Consider the following 25879-nt stretch of genomic DNA (forward strand, 5'->3'; position numbering starts at 1 on the left):
CAATCTGACTGATGACCCAAACACATGGAAACGGTCATGAAGGTTGGAGAATGGCTGAAGGCACCACACAGCTTCTGAGATGGGCTCCTGGACCTCCCTCTCACGCCAGACCAGTGAGCAGCACAGCTGAGCTACGCATCCACGGCTGCCAAACCGGAGACACCCTGGAGGCACAGGTAATTTGGATATTGTGCTGCTTTTTTTTTTCCCCAGATGAGTAATATTGCCTCCATGTGCAAAAGGAATAAGGACTTCTGTGAGCAACAGGAAACTAATGCCTGAGAGGATCATCACAGCAATATTTACTGCAGTCTGCAGTAATCTCTGCCTAGCTGTGATTTGCTTTTATGCACCAAAACAAGTTGCAGAGAAGCGAAAATATAAATTTTATCAATATGGTGTCTGAAACGAGGCCCCAACTTATGAGAGAGTTGTGAAGGTGAAAGCTGGGAACATAGAGGATGAAAGCAGAAATAACAAGCAAAAGAATATGCTGGGCCACGTGGGACTGGGAGAGTTGAACTGGTGAGAAGTTGAATAGTTGCTGTGAGGTGTATAGTCTGATCACTGGTAGTGTTTGGCTCCCTCGTGGATTTATAAGGGGTCACCAGCTGGTCACACATAAAAACAGATGGACCACATGATTGTCTGCAAAAGGCACAACAGAGTCACTGCTGGATGTGAAAGTCTATAGCAATGCTGAAGGGCAGCAGCGATCATGAATTACTTATTGAAAAGATGACAAACACATTAAAGCCTAAGGGAAAGATGGGTGACACTGGAGGTAAATTTGATCCTGCAAAGTTAAAAGACAAGTCTGAGAGAGAGACAGAGAAGGTAATGCTTGGAGAGTGTTTCAGGCCATTAATCTGGGATGATAAAGAAATCTCAGTAGAGACCAGATGGGAAATATTTAAGGAAGCAATAGAGAACACAGTAGGGAACTTATTGGGAGGCCTAAGCAAACAAGGAGAAGCTGGACAAACATCAAAACAAGAGCATTAGAGGGGAAAAAGCAAACAGAGCCAAGGATTATGGGACAGTGGAAATAAAAGCACAAAACAAAGCAGAGGAAAATTTCCAAAGGCAAGTAAACCTTTTCAGGGTATAGAGAAGCACCAGGAAAACAAGGTGTGAAATTGAGAATGAAAAAGACTGTGTTCGACGGGAACAACAGTGTGCCAGTGCTAGGAGCACCAAGAGGAGTCCTGGTGGCCTGAGAGCAAGCATGAATGAGAAGGTGGAGCCACGGAAAGAGTATTTGGCTGAACACTCTCATCTACCTACTTACAATCATGCCAGACCAAGATCAAGAGCATAGCTTGCAAGACAAAAAAGCCATCAACTCTGAGACAATGTCAGATAATGAAATAGAAAGGACTATATAGCAGCAACAGTCCCTTCTATCCTTTTAGCAGCATATGTCCCAGAACTGTTAGAGATCACCCCATGCCTAAGGAAAAGAGGAGGAAACAAATGATTGGTCAAAAATAATGCATGTTACTGCCACCAGTGAAACTATAAAGACATACATTATAGGGCAGTGGGAAAAATCACAATGGAAGTAATCGTTGACTGATTAAAGTAAATTACATAGGAAGCAATGGGTGGAAAATGCTAAAGTGTGGGAGTGGGTTAGATCAAATGTCCGTGCTCTGACTATGAGTAGAAAAGGGGTGAGAATGGTGATTAAAGGTGCTTTTGAGGATATTTTTTATTTTTTTGAGAGAAGCACCACAGAAAGTAACAAAATCAGACATGTTCCAGCTAAAAGCATTGTAACTACAATTGCTATGTGGAGCAGTAAGAGCAGGGAGAAAGTTAAGTAATTTCAAGTCAGAAGTCTGCACAGAGTAACTGTTAACGTTTCGTCATCTTCCCATACAGTGTCGTAACAACCCAAGCTGAGATGAATCTCATGGCAATGGGTGTTATAACCTTAAGATCCTTATCTTACGCAAATGCCACCAAGCAATTGGCAGACATATCAGAATTGGTGATGATGGTCTTCACACATAGTAAAAATACTTTTGTTAACACAAACTTTCAACAAAAACTGAAGTGGCTGGTGCAGGGGTAGGGACAGCAATTGGAGAGAGAAAAATGCAGGAAGAGAACAAAAAGATTAATTTGTATATCTCAGGCAGCATAAGCATACCTGAGGACTTCCTCCAGAAGGAGTTTTTAAAGACATATTCCTTCGGTAATGCTGTTGCATTGAAAGTCACAACTTCAGAGACTCAGGGTGTCTTCATGGAGCTGTATCAGTCTGAGAAACCTACAGCATTGCCCTGGGCAACAGGATCACCTGCCTTCAGTGGAGAACCATGGATGTCTTTGGGCCAAAGCAGATGCAAAGCGGAGCAATTTTAAGATTAATAAAGAAGCAAGGGGAGAGGACTCAGGTCAAGAGAAGAGGAGAATCAAGGAGCAAACTGGAACAGCTGAATGACGGTGGAGGTAAGGCAGAAAACAAAGTGATGGCAGAAGACCAAAGAAATACATTCAAGCTTGATCAGCGTGGCTTAGTCAAGAGGTCATCAATCACTAGCAATTATGCACTCCAGGTCCTATGAGTGACCTGGGTTATTGGGTGGGAGTGGACAGAAAAAGGGGACTAAACCCCAGCATACATAAAGACCCAGAGAACTATCTGTCTGCTCCACCCATCCTTTGGCACTTGCTTACCTGTGTTGTCTACAAGGGCAATGTTAACGCTTTTCCAAGCATTCAAGAAAATCCACCTGAATGAGTTTAAAAAATAATTTTTCATGCATCATTCTGAATGGACCCTATCTGTGTGAACCCTGAGGAGATAACACATATTCACACCCTCCTAGGAGCTGCAGCACCAAGGCTGCAGCTATCACTTAATAATGCTTGCAAAGTGCCAGTATCGCTATTTTTTCTCATTAGTGACACCAGGAATTGACACATGGGTGGGAAGAAACCCCAGGCTGTCCCAGCCATGGCTTACGCACACCGGGAAGAAGAATGGGACAGAACCCCTTGCCACCAGACTTGGGAGCTGCCTCCTGTGATAGCACAGGCTATCTCCATTTAAAATGAGAAAAAATCAATTTACGATCAGGGAATGATCAGAGAATGGGCCTCCAGGAAGCTGCAGTCCATCTGAGGCCTTTCAACCTCATCACACTGTTCGAAAGACAAAAACAACAGAGAAACCAAGAAAGTGCTAGGGACACCTCTCCTGCTGAGATGGTCTCACCACATAAGTCAGAGCTTCTCCTTGCTCCTAAGAAATCTGTGTGTTTAGTCTGTTTTTCTATGAAATTAGGTTTTTGCATCACTTTTCCTCTCTGCCTTCTCCCGTCCATGCGCTGTTGGCCAACAGCACATCGCTGTTGGCCAACAGAGGGGCTCGAGGGTAATTACATTTCCTTGGGCTTGGAAAAAGCAAGCTTCCCCTGGGAAGCCCAGGTCTCAGCTATTCACTCATTCACCCACAACAATGTCTAAAATCGTAAACAATTTGGACAATAGAGTCCAGCAGCCTCACCAAAACACTCCGTGGGAGGAGGTTACAGGCAGAGATGGCAGAAAATCTTTGCATCATTCAAGGGAAAAAATAATCTGCTGAGAAAGCCAGCTCTGTTGGAAATACAGCCTCATTACAGCTAGCATACACAACCGTGTGTTTCTACCTTAGCAGGAATAATATGCACAAGCCCCACCAGCCCAGCAAAGAGGCACTTGAGGTGTTTATATGTCGAAGCACAGTGCTGATTCCTGCAAACATGCTTTCTGGTAAAACAGAGCTGCCTTATCTTCCTCGCCTTTTTTTCTCAGGATAACTCGGGCACCTTCCTTACTCCCATAAGAAAAATGCAGCTTTTCTCTCCCGTAGAGCCCACTCTTTGCTGCGTAGCTCCCTGGCATGCTCTGAGTCATCAGTATGCTTCAGAGGAAACCACGGGGCTCGAGGTTTGGGATTTGGGTGGGAAGTGAGCTCCTGGGGAGCTTTGCTGCAGGCAGGGGGGCAGAGTAAGAGTAAAAGGGAGGTAAGGCAGGGAGATGAAACCCACCAAAGAGATACAGTTTTGCCCACAGATATGAAATATGAAATTTCTAAAAGAATTAGCAAAGCCTTCTGGGTCTTTATATCTACGCCTTGGTAGCTCTATCTCACAACTTGAGACAGAAAACATCGCATTCCCAACTGTAATACATTTCTGCCCCATCATATCCAGTTGTTCATTTTCCAGAGGCAGCTTTCAGCTTAACTAGCTCTTTTCCATCCCCAGTGTTTACATCTCCATACATTTAGGTAGAGCAACTGTATTTTCATTAAGCTTCTGTTTGGCAAGGCAAGGCCAAGCAAGGCTCGCTCCTTTAACCTTCGTGTTTACTTCTTGAGGGGGAGAGCATGAATAAAAAGAAGGCAACACACCAAGCTCAGTGCTCAGGAGGGGAAATGAGAGGACCTTTGTTCGCTGCACAACATTATGGAACCAGCATCTTATTGCTGGACTACTTCAGGTGACCTTGGCCAAGGTTGGTGTGAAGTCAGGTTGACGGCAGGGACTTCAGCAAGTCCCTTTCCCTCTCTGTGTCCTCTTCCCATCCAAAGCTGTGTGTGCCTGTCCCCGCTGAGACGTAAGCTCTTTGCGGAAGGCACCATCTCTTACTAATCCAGCTATCATCTCAGCGAAGGCTTCTGGTGCTCTTATCTCTTGCAGTAGAAATAAAGTCTACTTGTTGAGGGACTCCAAGACAGCTGTGAGGGACTCCACGGTCAGGCTGTGTTAGCAGCTAATACCACCCCACACATCCTTCCGTGATGGAGAAGACCAGCTTCTGCCTTTACCATGAAATCTTGAGCTTTGGCTGCAGCTAACTCTTTGTAAGATGATGTAACTCTTCTAAGCATTGCTGACAACTGTCTGCTTGTTTCATTATGACCCTGTCCTTGGGTTCGCAAGGCTTCTGGGTATTGATGGCTATGTATTTTGGAGCATGAACAAACAGCCAATGGATCAACGTCCGCTGGTACAAACTTGCTGAGATAAAATATTGGCTTCATTTGTTAAACTTTAATGACTGACCTGCCTGACAAAGCCAAGAATGCAATAACTCCCATTTCTCTAGGCACGTTAAGCATTTGGGCAATTATACTTAAAGCTCAATGAACATTGTTTCTTTCAAAATATTTTCTTGCCACTCAGTTAAAAATACACGTAATTAAACCTCGGAGGAACGCATCACAAATTTATGGTCCGTGTGAGGCTGGTTTGAATGACAACCCACCAGGCTTCGCGGCGCCAGCGGTTCAGCGGGTGAGCGTGGCAGCTGCCTGCAAGGAGATGCAAACCCATGAAGTCAGCGTCCGTCCGTCCTTTGGGGAACTCGGCAATGAGGGAAGACTGCAGCCTAAACAGAGGAGCTATGAAAGCAGGAAAAGATGCATATGTCATCTTGTCTGTGATACATACCGTGCTCGGTTACCATAGCAATGGACATTATAGGTAGCTTCAGAGGAGGGAGAGAGTGATTAGCAGACAGATAAGGGAGAAGACTGTGCTGTACTCTCTGCAGTCAGAGTATTTTCATTAAGATTACAAGAAACAGGATCTAGATTTTAGACTGTAGTTATTTTCATTCTTGTCCTAATCTAACTTCAAATGTATCAGCAATAAGGGCATCCCTTGCTTCCCTTGGCAGGCAATTCCACCAGATGAAAGATTTTCCCAGTATTTGGCCTCCTGTTGTCTTTATTTCCCACTATATGGTGCCTAATCTTCTCAAGTGATAAGCAAAACCACTCCAAGTCAATGTTTTCTATTGAAATTTGGCTGCTCAAAGAATAACTTCATCAAGTAATGATTTTGTGCTTTGGGCCAAAAACTTGCTTCCAAGGCTTCAGTGCATAGGTGAATTTTATCTTTCAAATTAAAAGAAGGAAAAAACTTTCATAACCATTTTATCTTAGACTGAGAAAAGCAGAAGAATGGGAAAAATGCTGCCTTTTATTGGGACTGGAGTTATTTTGCTCTCCTAGCCTGGTTCCTGAACAAAATGATGCCTACATGGTCTTTTGCCTAGCTATTAAGCATTAACACTTTTAAGCCTGTTGGCCAGTATCACCCCACTTTCAGAAAAGGGTCTTTGCCACTCTGTGGGAGTATGAAGTTCCTACAAGTTTCATTAATATCAGCAGCCAGGGAAATGAGAATTAAAGGCAAGTTAAAGGAGAATTAAATGCCAATTAATCTATGTTAATGGGCCCACTAATGGAAAGACAATTCCTTACTCATCCTGCAAGGCAGCAGCCGACTGGTCAGTCAGCAAATGCCAACTGGTCCACCAGCTGGTACCTCAGGGCCCTACCAGCAATACTGCAGGTTGCCCTTTCCTGACCAAAATGGTAGTGGACACTGGGAGAAACTGGGAGTACTGCAGGATGCAAATGTGCAGGGGATTAGGAAACCAGGTTTCATTGCTTAGGGAGCAAGAAAAGTATGTCAACAGCTTTGTCCAACAACAGCATTTAAAAAATATCTAAATATCGTCTGTTGTTTCCTTTTTCTCCACAACACATGTCTCTGCAGGGCTTGTTTCAGCAACGTACTTGTACCCACACATTTAACATTTAAGGCCACAGGTGTTTAGTGAAAATCACAGTTCTCTGCGGAAGTGAAGTCAATGGAGCTTTAGCAAATGCAAAATGGTGAGTGTTTAAGAGTTTTCTGGGATGAAAGTTGGACATAACTTTGGAGTTTTGGACCAAAGACCTCCAGAAGTCCCTTCCAGCCTAAATTATTCTTTGAGTTTGCATCTTGAGAGCTGTCTCTGTAGCCTGTATGCACGGTACACAGCTCTTACCTTATTCCTCCTTAGTTCTCACCTTGTCAATGCAAATTATTCTTATTTTCCTGACTGTCCTCCAAGAGGACTTTCAAGTCTCTGATTGTCTGGACAAAGGGCCTCAACCCATGCTTCAATATTGTTTTGGGGGATGAGATGACCAAAGTAGCTTGCAGCATCCAAGTAGGGTGCTGGGTCCCTGAATACACCAAGCAGACTCTTTCAGTATGGATTGACAGGGTATATATGGGCCACATATTCTGGCTTTGATTTTCAAAGATTTCCACCTTATCAAAGGGATTCTGATTCCATCCAGTTTACATGGGAAATAGAGATGAAGAAACCTCTGAGGATTCAAGGAGCCAAAGGCATGGAACTGAGTGGAAACACCAACATGGCACTAGAAAGATGCCAACATCCCTTCAATCTACAAATTGATCTGCTGATGCCAATGTGAAGCTGTTCAAACAAAACTGAGAGGAAAAAAAAAATAAATAAATAAAAATCCCTGTGCTTTACTTCCTTCCTTGTGTGGTCTTATGAACCATGATGGCTCCGGGTAGCATTCAACACAGCTGAGGATGTGACCTTTCATGAACAGAATGAACTCAATCTACAAATATCATTGCAGAAACAGGTCTTGAAAGCATGACAGGGTTTTCCTACCCATTGGCCCCAGGGCTTAACCATGAATGATAGCAGAAAGAGCTTAGGACACATTGATTTCATCCAAGTAAATCTCAATATTTATTAACTCAAGAGCTAAATATTGACTGATGTCAAAGGGAAGTCAATATCTGCAGTGAGAGACTCAACATATATAGAAAGGAAACAAACAGTCCAGTGAGCAGCTTGCTGGGAAACAACCACCCACTTGCCAGGAGCAGCTAATACAGCCAGATGGACAAAAGCCCACACGTCCCTTGGGCAGGCTATTTAGGCTCCACAATACCTGAAAAGTAGATGCTTGGCCCCAGTGGGGTGATAAAACTATCGTAAGTGGCCAGGCCTCCTCCGCTGTCCGTAGAGAGAAGGAATCTAGGGGTGATTCAGTGGACCTGATCGAGACTCTTTTTTTCCCCCTCAGTGGATGGGACCTAGGCAATCCCATAGGAGACTCAGTGCTCCTGCATGATATTCTGTGAATCAGGCTACTGAATAGCAAGGGGAGGGAGCTGCCCTCCCTTCCTGCTGCTGAATTTTGGTCAAAACACAGAAAAGAAGGCCTCCTCAGCCCAAGGGAGCCAAAATCCATAGATCCCACTAGCCAAAACAGTGTCAAATCCACCAGGCTATGGAGCAACTGGGGTGAGCGGACAGCAGGGACAGGGGATAAACAGTGAGGAAGGGGGTCTCCTCTGTCCCTTTTGCTCAAGCTGGGTCACCAGGCACTAAGGAGAGCAAAATTCATGCGGCCAGACGAGAAGAATGAGCAAGAGGAACCTTGACACTTGCTGACAGCCATGGGGCTTCCACCAGGAGGAGCTGAGTTCTGCCTCCTTTCCCAAATATTCTTTGTGTGGTTTTCCTACTGGCCTTCAGTCAAGAAAGATGTAATCAACATGGTGAGCAGAGTTGACCCAGTTTTTCATACAAGTCCATTGGTCAACACAGACCAAGAGAGTTGGCTGCAGTCAATCACTAATGAGTGGGCTTCCATCCATAAGACATGGTCCAGTGACAAAGGGTGAGGCCAGACCTATAGAGCAAACTGTATTTTTGACCAAGGCTGTATACAGTAGAGTGTGATGTGTTTCCAAGATTGCCAAGCTCCCCTGAATGTCATGGGCACAGCTGCAGGTGGGGTTTTTTTTTTAAGTCTTGCTTGTTACAGGAGTTTGAAAAATCTCTGCTTCTTGTTCTGACTTACTACAGGACTCCCACAAGGATGGGAAACATTCCCGGAGCAGACAGATAGACCTACCTCTTTCACATTTTCCCAGTGGGAACTGGTGGTGGTTGTTTGCTATTATTGTGGGCAGCTTTTTTCCTAACTTCTTGCAATAACTAAAGTCTTCCACAAGTAATCGTGCTGGCTGCTGCTGTGGGTGCTTCTTTCTGAGAAATCCCATCAAATGCAGTCGAGCTTGGACAACTTCCTAAGACATCTGCTCTATCTCAACCACAAAGGAGAGAGATGAACAATCCCTTGCACAACAGAAAGGGAAGGCTCCTTCCTCTGCAGGAATACCCAGGGAGGGGGACACGTGGGGGAGAAGATCAGAGATGGGGATTGCAAGGCACCCGTCTGGCTTTGTGGCTTTTTCCAATAGTTTGGTGCATGAGAAGCTTCCTTTCCTGGGATTGCATAAGAGGAAGGGAAATGAGATCTCAGGGAGGGACTCAAACATCGTGGGGCAGAACTCCAACACTAGCTCTTCTTACTAATCCAGCTTATGTCATCCTCATTCACTCTTTAACGCCTTTTGCCTGATATGTGTCTATTAGAATTTATCCAGCAGAAACTCAGAGTGACTCAGATATCTTTCCTTTGGCTTAAGAATCGTCTGGATTTTAACAAGCCAAACCAGGCATGATGTTATCAGCTGTTGAGAAACAAGGAACTGAGCTGGTGTCTTCTGGGAACAGAAGGTCGGAGGAAGGCTCAGCATGACCCTGGAAGAACCGCCCTAGGAGAAGATGTCTTATGGTCCCCAGACCTGTCCAGGGTCTCTGCAGCAGCGGTATATGAGGGCTATTTGGAGTGATGCTCTTCAGGGCCGCAGGGCCAGAGAGAAAACTGAAGATCAATCTGTGCTGGTGTGGAGCTGAGCTGGAGAAATGGGCCATTAACAGACACCAAACCCTCACACCTGGAGACAGCAAGAGAGGAAAGAAACTGGGCTGAGGGACAGCATAGAGATCTGGCGCTCAGCTTTCTGACGTTTCAGCATGGTGCTGGCAAAACTATTATAGCTAGACCTTATAATCAGGGTGAAATGGAGTAATTTTAGCAGAACCGCCCTTATCTGCTTTTCCAAAGCGAAAAAGGAGGGTAACCCATGGCTACAGCAGTGCCTAAAACCCCGAGTGATGTTCTAGCATCATTTGGTGCTGTGTGAACTCAGGCAAATCCCTTTCTATTTCCATCTTCCATCCTACCCCGGTGTATTTAGGCAGTGAACTGCCTGAGACAGGTGGGGAAATTTGTCCAAACACAACGTGGCAGGCTTTGCATGTGAAAGTTCAGCCCATGGGACCACACAGCTCTGGGAAAACCCTGGTTTATCTTTAAGAGAATGTGCTCCCATGTGCCAAGGAAATAGAAATAGTAATGGTGGGAAACGTGACCTTAAGACTAAATGTCCTCTAAAAATGACCTTGGTGCAGTCATGGGAATTAACTGGGTTTGATTTGCTGGGGGGAGCATCCTTCTATGGACTGTCCAGCCAAGGCACTTTGCAACGGAGGGTTTCACAGTAGAGATGAGGACCATGGCAGCACGAGGCAGCATTTTGTCAGCCACCTCTGCAGGGCACAGACTGAGCACCAGGAGGAGGACACCCCACTTTCAGAAGTGCAGCTTTCAGTGGGAGACAGTTGAAGGAGCTAAGAAGCAGAGATGGACACACACCAGGGCTAATTTTGTGTTAGCATCGCACCAGGGCTAATCCCTACCCCCAGATCACCCAGAATTAAATTGTCAGATTTTGGCCAGCTCCATCACACCGGGGAAATTTTGTTAAAATCTCTCTTAGCATTAGAAGCTCAAGCCAGAACACCTCTCAGTTGATTATTTTTTCATCTGAGCAACAAAATTTCTGACTACACAATTTTCCCATGTCCATCTACCAGCACCTATTGCAAAGCATGCTCATTTTAGGCTTCAAATAAATAAAACAAAATTTAAAGATCTTTCTTGAGCAAAATTCAGAGATTTTAAGCCAGGTTCATGTTTTTCAGCTCTTCCTTTCAAATACCCAGACCTGGCAGTGCTGACCCCTGGCCTTTATCTCAGCTAGAGAGTTTAATTCCCAATTCCTCCAGCTTCAAACTGGCGTTTTGCTTTACCGAGGCCAACTTTGACATGGCAGGAGCCTAACACAAGGCATGGAAAAATTAACAAAATGGAAAATTAAACAAAAGTTTCCAGCTTAGCAACTTCCCCTACCCAGAGCTATAAAAATGAACAAAGACCTGGGTGAATGGATCCTTATAGCAGACTGTTCATGTCTGGAGATATCACCACCACCTTCACATGGAAAATCACAACCCAGATTAAGGGGTTTTCCCAGGGTTTTCCCGAAAAAGCGCTTGGCTCAGCTGAGTCCTGAGCACAGATTTCCTCCGTCTGGCTCCCTGGGGCTGCTTGTCCCCTCCTTGGCAGAGCTCTCACACTCTGATGGTGATTCCCAAAAAGCAGCTCCTAAGACGTGGGCGCAGAGTGAGCACATAACCCAGATAAAACATGCTCGGAAATTGGGAGGGTGGAGAGGAACCTCTGCCATCTCCTCCTGATGTCCCCGGTATCTCCTGCCTTGAGCCTCAGCTCTTCTGATCAGAGCTGTGTTCACTGGGGGGGGGATCACCCAGCAAATCTTCAGGCAGGTCGTGGGGTGATGCGCTCGGAGAAAGCAGCTGAGCAGAGCAAAAACCTGCCTTTTCGCCACCTTTTCATCACAAAGAGATGCTAAATGCAAATCTCAGCAACACGCTTGCTTGAAGGTCATGGTCTGAGCAAACTTTGATCATTGGTATGGGGCATGTGCCGTATTTCAAAGCACCAGCGCTACTAAAAGTAAACACAGGGAGCCTGGTGGTACCTTCTTAACTTAAACCTATTAAGAAACAAGCAACCGCACAGCTTGGGAGCTGGCACAGGCCACTAATAGTGGCTAGCAGACGAGGCGTGAGGTGTGGGAAGCCACAGCCAGCCGCAGGATGAGGCCCCTGCCACTCACAGACCCCTGAGGTCCTTTTTGCCTTGTCCAGTGTCACAGCACCACGACACTGGGTAGGCTCCCGGTTCTTTTTCCAGTACCAGCATCACGACTCGAGCCGCCACCGGGCCATTACACCTAATAGTCAAGAAATTCTGCTGCGGGGCTGCTGTTTCAGAGCCTCCTTGGAGAAGCCCCAGAGACTGCCCATCCCACAGTGATGGGGTCCAGACTCTCTGTTCCCCAAACTGTGGATTGCTACCTGCTTTTTTTTTTTTTTGCTTTATCCTATTTCAGGGGTTGCACCGTACAATTTATAAGCCCCAGTCTCCTGCCTGCTGTCATCGCTCAGACCTCGGTGCTGCCTTGTCCTGCCCTGCACCCTGGGGTGGCGGAGCTGACCTTGGCCCTATATGCCTGGAAAACTGGGTGATGTTCAGGAATAAGACCCACTCCTGCAAATACAGCCCTGCAGAGGTCAGGGCTGGAACCAAGGCTGTGCTGTGAGCGATCCCCAAGAAAGCAAAGGGACGACAAGAGATTTTACCCAGGGGGGAAGCAGAGCAGCAGGGAGGGGGAATGTGTGTGTGTGCAAAGCCGGCTTGACACCCCCCCCCCCCTTTCCTTTTTCCCCATAAGGGGGGTCTGCCAGCTCAGGAGTGGCACAGCCGAGCGTAAGTCCTGCCTCCTTCCTCCTCCTCCTCCTCCTCCCAGATGTTCCCTTGTGTGCAGCCATCTGTTGAGCTCCCTCCTCCCTCCTCCTGCGGGGAAGGGGGCAGCCCGCTTGCCCGGCCAGCTGCACGCCTTGGACGAGAAAGAGGAGGAGGAGGAAGGAGAAGAAGGAGGAGGAGGAGGAGGAGGAAGAAGGGGACACCCGGCCCCAAGCCTTGCTGCTGCCGGCTCCCGGCGGAGTCCGCTCCCCGCCGTGAGAACCGGCCCGGCGGTGGGAACCGACCCCGGCCCCGGTGAGTCCTTCCCTGTCCCCCCCCCCCAGGCTCACAGGCAGGGTGTGCAAAGCCGTGGGGTGTTGCAAACCCCCCCCCCACAATTTTTTTTTTTTTGGGGGGGGGGGCTGAGCCCTCCCTGCTGCCTGCCCTGGGAGCTGGGGATGCTCAGGGCCAGCCCTGGGGGTGTCTGCTGGGGAGACACCCCCCCCCCCACCTCGACCTCCGAGTGGGGAAACTTTTTTTGGGGTGTGATGAGTTTGCCTCGCGTGGGGGCTCAGCGGGCATGGGCTGCAAAACACCTCGGGTGAGGGGCGGGGGGGGGGGGGAGGACAGAGGTCTCCGGTGGAGGTAAACTACTTTTTCCCCACCTCTGGTTTTGCCAAAGGGGGAATTTTGGGGGTGTAGCGGGTGCGTACGAGCCCCCAACCCGGCTCACCTCGTCCCCGGAGGGCTGCAGCCCGAAGGATGGCGGGGGGGGGGGGGGATATGAAACGTCTCCAGCCGGGATCTTTTCCCCTTTTCCTTCCCCCGGTGCAATGGTGGTTTGCAGAGTGCTTGGGATTGCCACGGCTGCAAAGTAATCCGAGCAGCAGCTGGAGGCTCCGCACCGCCTCCCGTGCCCGGCTGCGGGGCTTTGATTTCACACTGGGCTCCCTGTCTCCCCTCCTCTCCCACCCACCCCCCCAAAGCCCCCCCTGCCTTTTTCCCGGCCCTCCCTTCCCAGCACGGCGGGCTGGGAGAAGAGAGAGGCTTTTTTTGGTCGGGTTCTGGTGCTGGGAGGCTCGCAGGGGTTTGCAGCTCGCCCAAGGTAAGGGGAGAAAGGAGAAAATGGGGGGGGGGGGGGGGGGTTAAAGCTTAAAGGGGGTCGCCTGAATGGGGTGAAGAGGCTGGGAGGTGAAGAGGGGGGTCTTCTCCCCCGGGTTGCGGAGATAAAGGCAAGGCAAAGCTCCCTGCCTGGGAATTTCCCATGCCTGTAAGTGGATTAAGCTGGAGGGGAAGGTGTGTTTGGGGGCGGGGGGGAGAAGGGAGAGGAAGCAGATCAGGATTTATTTGTTCTCTTATTGCAAAAAAAAAAAAAACAAAAAAAAAAGCTGCTGGTTGTGACTTTTGAAGCAGGAGGTCAGAAAGCACGGGGTTCCCCTGATAACGCACACACCCTGTAAACTTTTAAGCAGCTCCATGGAAACTTGTTATTAATGCTGCAGTCATTAAAAGGCGCAGACCACGGCAGATTTATTAGCCCAGTAAACCACAACACGTGCCAGCTCTCTGGAAACAAAAGGGTCCGTCAACTTTACTCCTCTGCTTGGGATTTGGGAAGGCTGGGAGGAGAGCGGCGAGGATGGAGCCGGTGGCTTGCGTCGTGGGGAAGTGGCATCGCCTCCGTTAACCGACGCTCTCCATCGCGGTTAGCTAACGTAATTTGGTGGCAGCGAAGGCGTTCGAGCACGGGTGGAACGAGAGCACGGCGAGCCGCGCCGAGCTCACGGCGTTCATCGCGGCAGCCGGGCGAGGAGCCTCCAGTCTCTCGAGTCGAAAGATTTCCCCGGGTGTCTGCCATGATAAATCAGCTGCCGTTAGCCTGAATAACCGCATTCACTGAAGTTACAGTAGGAAACTTGTCTGGGTGGACACTGTGCCATTGCTCTGCAGAGAGCAGCCGGTGCTGATCGCTGGCATTGCGCTGAAATATTGCATTGATCGCCGCTCCAAAGCTCGCTTGGCAGCACACGGAGCTTTATTGCAGCGGTAGAGAGCAGAGCGAATACCGGGAGAAGAGGCACTGTGGAAAGGCAGGGTTAGACCAACGCCTCGCCGATCTCTCCGGGAATAAGGAGCGCGCTGGATGTGTTAGGTGCTGGAAGGACTCGGAGGGAGCCTGGTAGGTCCCTGGGAGAATTTGCAGGCGAAACTTGGCTGTGCTGCTTGCCAGGCGCTGCAAAGGCAAAGTGGGTTAGTGTCTGCCGTCGTCCTGGCGTGGGGCGCAGCTCCCGTCCCTTCACGACCCACGGGAGCCAGTCCCTGTCCCGGAGAGGGCACACGGGAGGTGTTTGCCCGTACGTGGGTTATAAATGACCCGGCGAGGCCCTGACCTGTGCTCAGCCGTCACCCGTCTCCGACGCGGGGGTCCCTCTCCGGAGGCGGTGGGTGCGTGGGGTGAGCGATGCTCGGGATCGGGGTGGGCAGGAGGGTGGGTGGCAGCTCCCGGACGGGTTTTTCCCTTGCGGCATCCTGGAGCGGGAGCGCTGCGGGGAGATGGTGTTGGTTTGTGAATGAATTTGAGCGGCTGCTGGTAGAGGCAGTGGGGAGCAATTACAAAATGCCCGGAGGGAACGAGGACGTGAGGGACGTCCCAGGGGACATTAATTTCTGATGGTGAGGTAGACGGGCAGGGAAGGCTGCAGGGTCGGGGTGAGGGTCTCCCGCACCCTTATTCTTTAAGATTGAATGCAAGGAATAAAACAGCATTGAATGGGTGGGAGGAAATTGGGAGAAAAGAGCTCTAAAAAAAAAAAAAAACCATGCAAAAGTTTTTTATTTGTTTGTTTGGGTTTTTTTATATATAGGAAAAAGCATCCCGTGCTCCCCCAGCCCTGCAGCGAACAGCACCGTGTGCCACCCCGGCGCGAGACAGAGCTGGAAAAAAAGGTGAGACACCGTCTTCCGGAGATTTAGAGTTTTCCCTCCACCCCTAACTGCTTTTTTTCCTCCTCTTTCAGTCTCTTCTCCCTCCTCCTCCTCGCTTGTCAGCTGGTTAGTGGGGAGAAGCAGAGGCTGGAGGGTGGGATAAGACAAGGCATCCTTGTCCGGCAGCCCTCCTGACCCCCGGCACCCCCGGGCCGTGCGCGGTAGCCGCAGCGCTGGCCTCCTGGCAGGCTATCAAAAGAAACTTCCGAACGCCGAGATGTTGAGGGCCGGGAAAAGATAAAGGCTGGCTTGAGCAAGCCGTTTCTTGTCTTAAAACTTGGCACCTGGACCTATCAAGGGGAACGTATGAACGGCTCAGCCATTCGTTACACGGAAGCCTTGAGATTTTAATTTGTATTGCAATTTTTTTTTTAATTTTTTTTTTTCATTTCCTGGGAGTTTCCATCGTTCATTCTTGGAGTATTCATGATGTGCAGCAGGGGGGAAGGAAATACGTGCTCTGAGAATTGCCCCGGCCTCCCCCCCTGCTTGCAGACGCTGCAAGAGATTAAACCAACCTGGCTGCCTTAGCACGGGACATTCCTGAGTTGTATTAACCAGGCTGGAAATCTGCCTGTTGGAGCAGTGGCAAACTGGGAAAAAAGCACTTTATCTTTGCCGTGGCTGAGCGCAGGGCCATGTGCTGTGTGTGATATCTGAGTGCTGGCATCTGTGGGTTTTCTTTTCCTTCCCCTTTCCCCGCTCCTACTTCTTTTTTGCTGTCCATGTATCTGTGATGCTGACTCCTCTCCCTTCCTCTGATTCATGCATGGCAGCTCAAACCCAGGGGCGAGGAGAGAAGCAAGGACCTTTTTTTTTTTTTTTTACTTTGAATGAGATAACCCTTGTCAGGAAAAGCTGAAACTTCAAGGCAAAGCCCTCCTGTGGCAGATGGGTCAAACCAGATGTGATTCCTCACCCCCGTCACGTCTGAAGTGACAAATGTGCGCAGAGCTCGCCAAGTGGGGCAGGACAAATCCCTGACCCCAAAATCACCCATTTTCCTCCCATCCTTGAGAATGAGATATCTGTAGCAGGGGGCATGGCGAGGCCAAGTTTCACACACCGTTCCTCCAAAGCCCTTTAATCCCGGTGCAAAACTCAGTTCCCACCCAGGGTGCAGCCCCCGTATCTACCCAGGATCGGAGCGTTGCAACCTCTTGCAGGAGATCTCCAACTCAAAGGATTACAGGATCATGGGGTAACTCATAACCTGGTCAGTCCCACGGCCGGGGGGGAGCATTGCTCTTCTGGACTGTCCCCAAAAGTCCCGTGTTGATGTCCCCATCTCCTGTGTTTGCAACATGGTGCATGGTGACCTCCCCTGGCTTTGGGGAAAGGAACAGGGTGCAAAGGGCCAGCACCATGTAGCCCATACGGCGGGCACGTATGAGGATGCCGTCATTTGGGAATTTTTACTCTGCTGGTCAGAAAATCAGGCCAAATTGGGTTAGGAGGCAGCTTAATAAAGGGTTAAACGGAAAAAGAAGATGGTTTTGTGCATCCTGGGCGACTTGCGGCATCTCCATGGCACGGCAGAAGTGCCACAGAGCTGTGCCAAAACCAAGGGGACGGGGATGGGCACGGGATGGAGCCAGAGGAGCTGAGCAGCGTGGGTGGGCAGAGGTCCCTGGAGGGGCAGGCCTGCTGTTGGCAGCCACCGAGACTGCAGCCATGCTTCAGAATCCACGAACGCTGATTTGAGAGGCACATAGATACTTCTCCACCACGACCACCTCCCCAAATGTCCCCTTCCCTGTCCCCCAGCCTGGCTGCCCATTTTGCAGAAGGCAAAGCAAGGCTGGTGTCCCCAGAGTGTCCAGGCAAGGCAGGAGCTGGACACGGTACACGAGGACGGTGGTGGCATTTGGCTGGACCGGTTGTGGCAGTGGCTTCTGCGCGGGGTGAGACTGGGGCGTCTTGGCTTGTACTCCACTCCCAGTTAAACTGGTGGGATTTGAACCTGGGGATGGTTCAACCATCACCCCAACCCCACACAGGAATGAACACCTCTCGGTCCTGGGGTTAGTCATCCTTACGGTGTCAGGAGGGAAACTGAGGCACGTGAATGGGGACTCGTGGTAACATCAGCGGTGAGAAATGGGTCCTGCTGGGGATGTGGCTCTCCCAACCCACTTTAGATGACCTTTCTCTCCAAAATCCTGCACCAGGCAAGAGGCACTGGAGGATCCTGGCCCAGGGAGGGGAGTCAAAGACCTGAGGAGATACCACAACACCGTACCACTGGGGCAATAGAGCATCATCTGGACTGGGAACCGCCGTGGGGACAAAGCCCTGCTGCTAAACCCTTTGTCAGCTTTACCCAGACCCCCTTCCCCTCCCCAAATCCTCCCTTCCCAAATCTTGTAGGAGACCCGCCGGGCGTAGCGAATGCCTCGCGCGCTTCGCTGGGGTGGGGGCAGCTCCTGAAGCCCCGCTCTACCGAGCGGTTTCGCTGGCGTTCATTGTTCGCAGAGTCACATTGCAAGAATTATTGGGGGGGGGAGAAGAAAGGCCGGGAGGGGAACGAGACAGGAGCCTCCAGCTGTGCTGTTTGCAACAATAACGGCCAGGATTGTATTTATTATCTCCTCGGTGGAGGGTCTGCAGCTGCACGCTGAGAGCCACAGGAGGCAAAGAGGCCTGGAGATTATTGTGCATGAAAAAAAATCCCAACCACAAAAATAAATAAAAAGCCCACAAAGAAGCCCTGGGCCGGCTGGGGCAGTGCTGAGGGGCACCCAGCCTAATGTTGCCTCCTCTCTTTGCCCTCCCTTATTGAAGCCAGCAGCCCCGCAGGGCTCTTAGGAGAAGGGAGGTTGGGAGCTGCTGCCTTTCAGAGAGCTAAAGCAGCATGGGGTCCTCTTAAAATCCTTTTGCCAGGGCCAGAGGCATTGCCCAGCCGAAGTCCCAGCGGGGCAGATTTCTTTTCCCTCTGCTTTTTGCATGATTTTGGCCGGTGCCAGCCTCCCCTGCTTGCTGGAGCCGGGCAGAGCACCGTGACCAAGGCACGCAGCGTTTGGAGAGTTGATTTGCAGCCACCTCTGTTTCAAGGAGAAAGAGCTGGAAAGCCCTTAGAGACCCAGGATGATGGGGCTGCTATGAGCTATTCGCTCCTGGTGGGCCGTGTCTCACCTGGAAGGGAGAAGCATCACCCTGGGATGTATCGCCTTTCCCTGGAACCATCCCTTCTCTCTCTTCCTTCCTTCCCCCTGCCCAGCTCATCCTTTCCAGGGGAACCCATCCATCTCCATCCACGCAGCATGGTCCTTCTGCAGCTCAGGCCAACCCACCGGGGTGGTTGAAAGCAAACTACATTGGGGATGTGGGGTACGTCCACAGACGTTGTGCTTTTCCCTCATGGACCAGACAGCCGCTGGTGGGTCCTCGCAATCTCTATTTTCCCAGGGTGGGATGTGGCATGTGCCATCCCAAGGACATGCACGGCACGTGGCATTTCCCAGCCAGGCACAACGATACAGCCGAGCAGCTCTACTAACAGTTAAAACCAAGAAGGGTCCATCGTGGGTAGGAGGTTTCCTCTCCCTGTGCTGCACCTCTTAATGTTTCTCACTGGCCTGGTGTATGGTGTTCGTCCCGGAGTGCATTCCTCTTGAATTATATCACGTCTCTGGGAGCCAGAGTGCTACGAAAAAGTATCGTCGTAGCAGGAGCCGGCGCAGGAACCGGCTGGGGCTGGGGGTCAGGTGTGGGAGAGCATCGTCAAAGGCTGAGGCTATAGGAGGAGCACGCTACGATCATTTTAGCTTTCACTAATTGACCAGCTAAGAAATAAGGTCCTGCCTCAGTTGTTTTATGCTTTCAAAATTCACGTCAGCTTGTTGGCTTTCTTAGTCTGACACCAGGAGAGGTCAGAGAGGAGGGGGAAGCATGTGCAACCCTGACGTTGCAGATGAAGCTGTCATCTATCATTTTTAAATTGATCTTTTGCAAAGGGGGATGAAGCCCTGAAGAAGGAGGGTTTAATCTTCCCAAGGTTACTGCTGTGATTTGGGTAAAGCCTGGGTATTCGCAGCCTCCCTCCGTGCATCACAGCGAGCCCTTGGGCATCAGAGATGGTGGGGCAGGGGGATCTGTTGGTATCTTCACCAGGTTCCTCTACAGCAAAATGCATTAGGGCTGGCGTAAAGCTTGGTGCAAACCTCTCCTTTTGCTATGAAATTACATGCCAAAGGGCTGGTCTGTCCTCCGGTTTCTGTCAAAATAACTCCTCTGCAACAGAGACCTCCCGTTCTGGGATGTGTCGCTGGGTTTATGATGAGGATCCTATTCAGGCTGAGTTCGAGGCGGTTAAGAAAATATTTGTGTTCCTGGCTGAGATGAGGTCTCTGTTATGCTCAGCGAGTGCCGGGATAGCGAGACCTCCCGTTCCTGGAAATGCTCACGGTTAAAAAGCAGAGGGGGGAGGATGGGAAGCAGGGGTTATTAGGGGTAAAAGGATTTGGGGTGGTCACCCTCGGGGTGATGCTGGAGCAGGAGAAAACCCTGAGCTCCTGCATCCCTTGCGGGCACCTTGTTTGATCCCGTGCATCCCGGGCCGCTGGGAACCAGTGTGCGGCTGCCGATGCTCCCAGTTTGAACGGTCCTGCAGCTGGCACAGCCAGGAGGCAATGGTGGGGCCGGGATGCTCACGTCCCATCTGCTCACGGTGAGCCTTGTGAATTCCTCTCGGTGCTGCCGGGAGGTGCCACGCCACTCCGACGCCTGCCCTCCCCTGCCCGCAGCTGCTCCGGAGGCTTGGCAAACTTCAATTTCCTTTTGGGAACGCCTCCTCCAGGCACAAACACAGCTCGGCGTGAGGCTGGCGAGCAAAATTGCTTTCCAAAGCCATGGGAGGCTATTTCCCCACCCTGGATAAAACTCCTATTAACCTGAGAGCTTCCTGGGCTGAGCGGGAAAGGGGGATTTTTGTGCAAAACCCTGGTGCTGCGGTGATTTAATTCCTGATTTGCTCATGCTGGAGGTAGCACTGACCTTTTCCCACTTGAGGCGAAATTCCCGGGAGTTGGGCTGCAGTTTGCTTCCAAGATGTGGCTTTTGGAGGCACGCAGCTCTCGAGGTGGCAGAAATTGTCCATATTTCAGCCATGGATGTAAAGCATCTGGAACTCGCTGTATGGGCTGGCAGACCTGCCCGCACAGGTTTCCTTTTGTCAGAGCCCAAAATACACCACACGGCACCTTGATTTCCTCCTTGGGCGGGATGAGGGATGCTGGGGGAGAGATTGCACAAGTGGAATAAACTATTAGCTGTTTAAACACTAGGATGATAAATTACCCATGGCTTCTTGCAAAGCAGATGGGATTTGTGATATTAACAGTTGGAGCAAAGATTATTTTAATAGGTCTCTCAATTTCTTTTATAAAGAAAGGATAATTTATTTTTATTTTACTTTAAAAAAAAAAATAGAGCAGAGGCTGTTTCAGCTGAGCAAGGGATGTCACATGTTTGAAAACAAACCCATAGTGAGAAGCTCTAGGGTTTGGAGGTGCTGGGTTCCCTCTAGATCAATCCCATATGTCTTCTCTGCAGCCTGCATGGTGGGTCGAGTGGCTGCTTCGTTCCAGCTTTGGCGTTGTGAAATGCTTCTGATGCTGAACAATTTGGCTTTGCTCTTGCTAATCTTATCTATCCCATCCCCTGTAATGTCTACGAAAATCTCCCTGAAGGATGGAGGGCATGGGTGGGATGCTGGTTAATCATTGCGGTTTTGGCTCGGCAGTTTCTCTATGTCTGGAGCTGAGAAAAGCGAATGGAGATAACTGACATCTGGGGAAAATGAGGAATGGTGTCTTGTTTTTTCCTTCCTCGCCCCTTCTGGCTGTCTACAACGCAAATTCCATGTTTTTTGGTGAGATTCAAGTCTTGCAAAGGCAGACGTGATGCAGAGCAATGGGGTTCTTGTTCAGATCTGGGAGCAGCATCTCGTCTCTGTTTATGGCAGTTTTATCCCCTCTTGAAATCACTTGAACGGGGACAAAGCACCCACAGAGCAAATAAACCACTGGCTCAAGATCTGCTTGTCCTGGCTGCCTCCTGTGATCCCTGGGGACCCACAGGTCAGAGAGGATAAATCCCGTCCTGAGCTCACCCATCCCCATCACGCCGCCCATCCTGGTCTGCCTTAAATACAACCACATCTCTGCTCTGAGGGAGGAGAAACAACTTTTTGTTTCCATCCCCAGTTTGGTGCCTATTGTATTTTATTCTTCCATAGCCTGGTAATGTAGATTCCTGATACCACTGGGTTAACTACTTGCTAACAACTCCTCCTTTGGTGATGGGGCTCTTGACTGAATGCAGAGGAGGTGCTTTTACATCCATTATTAGCAATCATTAAAGCAGAAACCAATTCATAGAGAAATCTTTTCTTTTTTTCTTTTTTTTTTTTCCTCATTCCCTGCATTTAATTCTGATTTTCCCCCGTGAGCGGGAAGATGGAGCAAAAAGTGTTCAGGCACCTGCAGGATGATTTCAGCTCCTGTTCATGCCCTTGATGTCTCTTTACACTGAGCCATAAGGGCTAAAGCCACCATCCCAGTGGCTGAGTTTCCCCTCATCCCAATGCTTGCATGCACTGATGGGGGAAATAGGGTGAGGAGAAGGAGAAGACTGGGTTGCACATCTCCTTCTTTATATCTTGATGGGGATGCCTCTGCTGTCTAACCAGCTTTGCACTTCCCACTGATAAAACCATCAGCGTGAAGTGAAGGGTGATAACTTATCACCCCAAAGCGACTTGTGCAATGGCTCCTGATGGAGGGCTCCATGAAATCAAGCTGAATTTCAAAGAGCCAAGGCACTAATTCTCATCTTGCTGTCACTGACACCTAGAGTAACTCCACTGAACTCCCCCAAACCCGTCTAGGCAAATGCAGGATCAAACCTAAATAGCAGATACTTCTTGCATTCTCATTAGCTGTCCTCTCCCTAAATCCAAGAAGTCACAAACACTGAGTGTAAAACCAGGACCGGTATTTGCAAACCACACCCCAAACCAGTAAACAACAAAAAATAACAAATGGGTCAGAAAGCCCTGTTCCCATTTACACCAAAACTCCTTTGTGAGGAAGCACTAATTGGTTTAATAAGGTTTATAGAGGGGGTAAACACAGCTCTTTGATGCATGCATGTGGGAACCCCTTCTGCAGGGGAAAGCCAGTCTGAAGCAGGCAGAGCAAAAGCCTGGATGACCTTTACTTTCCATGGATTCAGACACACACACACAAAAAAAAAAAGAAAAAAAAAAGAGTAACCTTGTCAGCAGCAGTTTCTTTATCATGTGAGTGGTGTGTGCCTGCGAGTTAAGGGATTAATAGTCTCTGGTTGTAGGCTGGTTTGAACCAGCTTTGCTGTCTGCTCACGTTGGCACATGGGATCTGGAGACGAGGCTGCGATTGTGTCATTTGGACCGAGCCCGGGACAGTCCATACTGGAAAAGCGTAGCTGTTGCTAGTGCTGCACTGTATTCAATAATTATTCCTATTTTACAGAATAATTAATGTGAGGAGAGGGGGGAAAGGTCTCTGAAGCAATTTTGTTGTTGGAGAAGCAACTGGGGAGCATCCTGGTGCTCTGGAGCTGCCATCCCAGCTGCCTCGCAGAGCCTCCCAAGTATTTAAAGAGAGAAAGAGCCAACTATCTCTTCTTTTTTTTTTTTTTTTCCAGTCTGGAGGATTTATGGCCTCTATCATAACCTATGCAGCTTGTTTTGCTTTCCAATAGCATTCCCTTTTCCCTGCCCCCAATTAGCGAATGCAGCCAAGTGGGCCTCGTGGGCCTTGCTATAAAGACTTTGCTTTTTTTCACTTGGCTGATGCAAGAGACAGAAGACAATCCCCAAATTTTCTTCCTGATGAAATATTGTTGCTAATCAACTCCTCCCTCCTTTGCTAGAACAGCAACTCTATTTGGGATAGGCAGACTCCAGCCCTTCCTTTTTCCCTCTTTCCTTTAAAGGTTGCTATATTTGTTGTTAATCCAGAATTAATCCAGTAGCACATTGGCAAGAAACATGGAAATTACCAGGATCAGTCCACCACGCCTTAGATACACGGGGGTTCATCTGCTCTAATGGTGGGCTGGTGTTGAAAAGACAGGTCCCGTTTTCCCCATTCCTGTGTCAGAGCTGGTTACCCTGCGGCTGGGCAGCCCGATTTGCTGGAAAACTGACCCACCAAAGGGGAAAAAGGAAGATCAGGGGTTTTTTGTGAGCTGAACTGATTCATCCTGGGTACAGCTCATTGCTGGGTGGGACTTGGGTTTGGAAGATGCAGCCAGGGATGGGGTGGGAAGCGGTACCCCAGGGAGACGGGGCATCCTGTTCTGCCATGGACAAGGGAGAGACGGGGCATCTCCAAGGATGGGTCTGGTCTTAGGTAGGTTTCATCCCCTTCTGGAGCAATTTCTTTCTCTTCACCCTACCGTAGAGAAAACCTGGGGTTTCTGCACTTCTTACTTACGTATCTTAAGCTTCATTGGGTGATTTTGGGTCTTCAGCCCTGACTCCAGCTGCATTTTAGCCAAAGCTTTGTCGAGTGGCATGTTCAGGGAGGCTGAGGGGTGCAGCATGAGGAATGGGGCGGCCGTTTCCCAACTCTGTCAAACAGCAAACTTTCAAATACCTCCCCCTCTTATTATTTTTTAATTAGTCCTTGATTTTGGGCTATAGGGATTTCTGGCTTGGTGGTTGCCAGGGCAAATGGAGGTAGCCTAGGTAGCATCCTCTTCACCTCCGCGTTCCCAAGGTGGGAACCAGTCCCCGAGCAATGGGTTTCCATCCAGGGCAGGATGTGTTAGCACATCTCCCCTGGGTGGGAACGAGGTGGAAAAGTTTCAGCTGTGGATTGGGGAAGACTAGTGAGAAAAGTCTTTAAGGAAGAGGAGAAGGAGGAAATCAAGTGCAGTGAGAAGCGTGAATTTGCAACAAGGCTTTCATCTCTCCCACCCCACCCCCTGACCCTCAGCTGAGACCTGGGTTTCCTCTACAGTCTGGTTTTAAAATCAGATTTTAATGGTTTTCTTGGCAGGGAAATCTCAGTGTGAGGTTTCTGCCCGGGTCCTGCCACATGACAGTGCAGGGTATGAGCAGAGCAGGGATGAGGCATCAGGACATCTGCAGGCTCAAGGAGAGATGTGGGATTTGGGAAGAAGGCTAGCACCCTGCTAGGAGCTTGGTCCAACCTTGGCTCCATCGTCCACCACTGAATCTCCTTGGGGTTGTCTCAGGATATTTTCCGTGCAGAAAGGACAAGCAAGAGGTAAAGACCAGAGCCCTGCAGCCACCCCAGGCACCTGAAATGTGGGGGATGCTGCTGCACCCCCAGCAGCTCCTGTTGAAATCAGTGGGTATAACAAGCCCCCCAGAGCTGTCAGATGGCCAAAATTTATCCCTGGGATCTCTCCACAGCACAACAGCCATAGAAATGAAGAGGTCATGGTCATGAACCAGCCCAAGGGTGAACTGCTGTCTCCCAATGGCTTTCCCCTTGCCATCCCAGGTGATGGTGCCCGTGGTTTCTGGTCCATGGTGTTTCCTCCAGGTGAATCTCCCCAGTGCCGCAGGAGGATAACTCATCTTCCTTTTACGAGGGGATACCTTGGCTGCCTGCCTTTATCAACAGAGCAGCTTGTAGGCAGCAATCCAAAGGCAATTTGATGCGGTTTCAAAAGCACGCTGTACACAGATGAACTGTAAATGCCTGTGGCATGTTTCTTTCCCCATTTCAAAGAGCACTATCGATTGCTCCATGCGATGATAAAGCATGCCTGTACCTGACTAAGCTCTTCGTTGATTATCTGGCAATGCAGGAGTCTCTTGGACTGGAAGATGACCAGTACCTTTATTTCTCCTATATTTTATCAGACCTATTGGCCAAGGGGCTTGTTAGCCTGTGAATGCTTCATGCTGCTCTGTAAGGAAGTTTTTAACTGGTAGTAATGGATCGCATCTCATCTGCAAAGCAATTGCAGAGCCAGTAAGGGAGAACTTGGGGCAGTGCTGTGAGGAGGGAAGAGCCAATAGATGCTGTGCAAATATCTAAGCTGAGCTTTGTGTACTGCATTTCAGCTGTGTAATGGTTTGTTCTTGCTGCTGGCTGGAGCCATGGATGTTGCAGCGGGAGTCACTGTACCTGCCCACTTCTGGCGATCATTTTTGAGGCTGATTGGGAAGGGAATTCCCATGTCAAAATGGGTTTGAGCAGCCGCATATCGAAGCCCAGCACTGGCTTTGATTCTCCTCTCAGTTCATATAATCACAGAATCACAGAACGGTTTGGGTTGGAAGGGACCTTTCAAGGTCATCTAGTCCAACCCCCCTGCCATGAGCAGGGACATCTTCAACCAGATCAGGTTGCTCAGAGCCCCGTCCAACCTGACCTTGAATGTTCCAGGGATGGGGCATCGACCACCTCTCTGGGCAACCTGGGCCAGTGTTTCCCCACCTTCATCATAAAAAATTTCTTCCTTATATCTAGTCTGAATTAATCCTCTTTTAGTTTAAAACCGTTACCCCTT

At 49.5% G+C, this 25879-nt stretch overlaps 1 protein-coding gene across 8 annotated transcripts in view; it reads left to right on the plus strand.

The window, feature by feature from the left end:
* Positions 1 to 25879, plus strand: part of TSKU (tsukushi, small leucine rich proteoglycan) — a 314781-nt gene that overhangs the window by 282925 nt on the left and 5977 nt on the right. Inside the window, exons 1-3 of one of the 8 annotated variants that reach the window (XM_052812438.1) lie at positions 12441 to 12670; positions 13825 to 14538; positions 15220 to 15301. The exons of 1 other annotated variant lie outside the window; for it this stretch is intronic. Coding sequence is in view for 1 of the 7 variants with exons in the window: in XM_052812446.1 (XP_052668406.1) it covers positions 13118 to 13460; positions 15220 to 15301 (425 nt within the window). In the remaining 6 variants the exon portion in view is untranslated. Of the gene's footprint in view, positions 1 to 12440; positions 12675 to 13102; positions 13461 to 13824; positions 14539 to 15219; positions 15302 to 22590; positions 22976 to 25879 lie in introns of those variants that run through there. 6 more of the 8 variants (XM_052812439.1, XM_052812443.1, XM_052812442.1 and 3 more) reach the window with 6 other exon arrangements.

Source organism: Harpia harpyja, chromosome 17, assembly GCF_026419915.1.
Source record: "Harpia harpyja isolate bHarHar1 chromosome 17, bHarHar1 primary haplotype, whole genome shotgun sequence".
In the NCBI taxonomy this organism is placed as follows: domain Eukaryota; kingdom Metazoa; phylum Chordata; class Aves; order Accipitriformes; family Accipitridae; genus Harpia; species Harpia harpyja.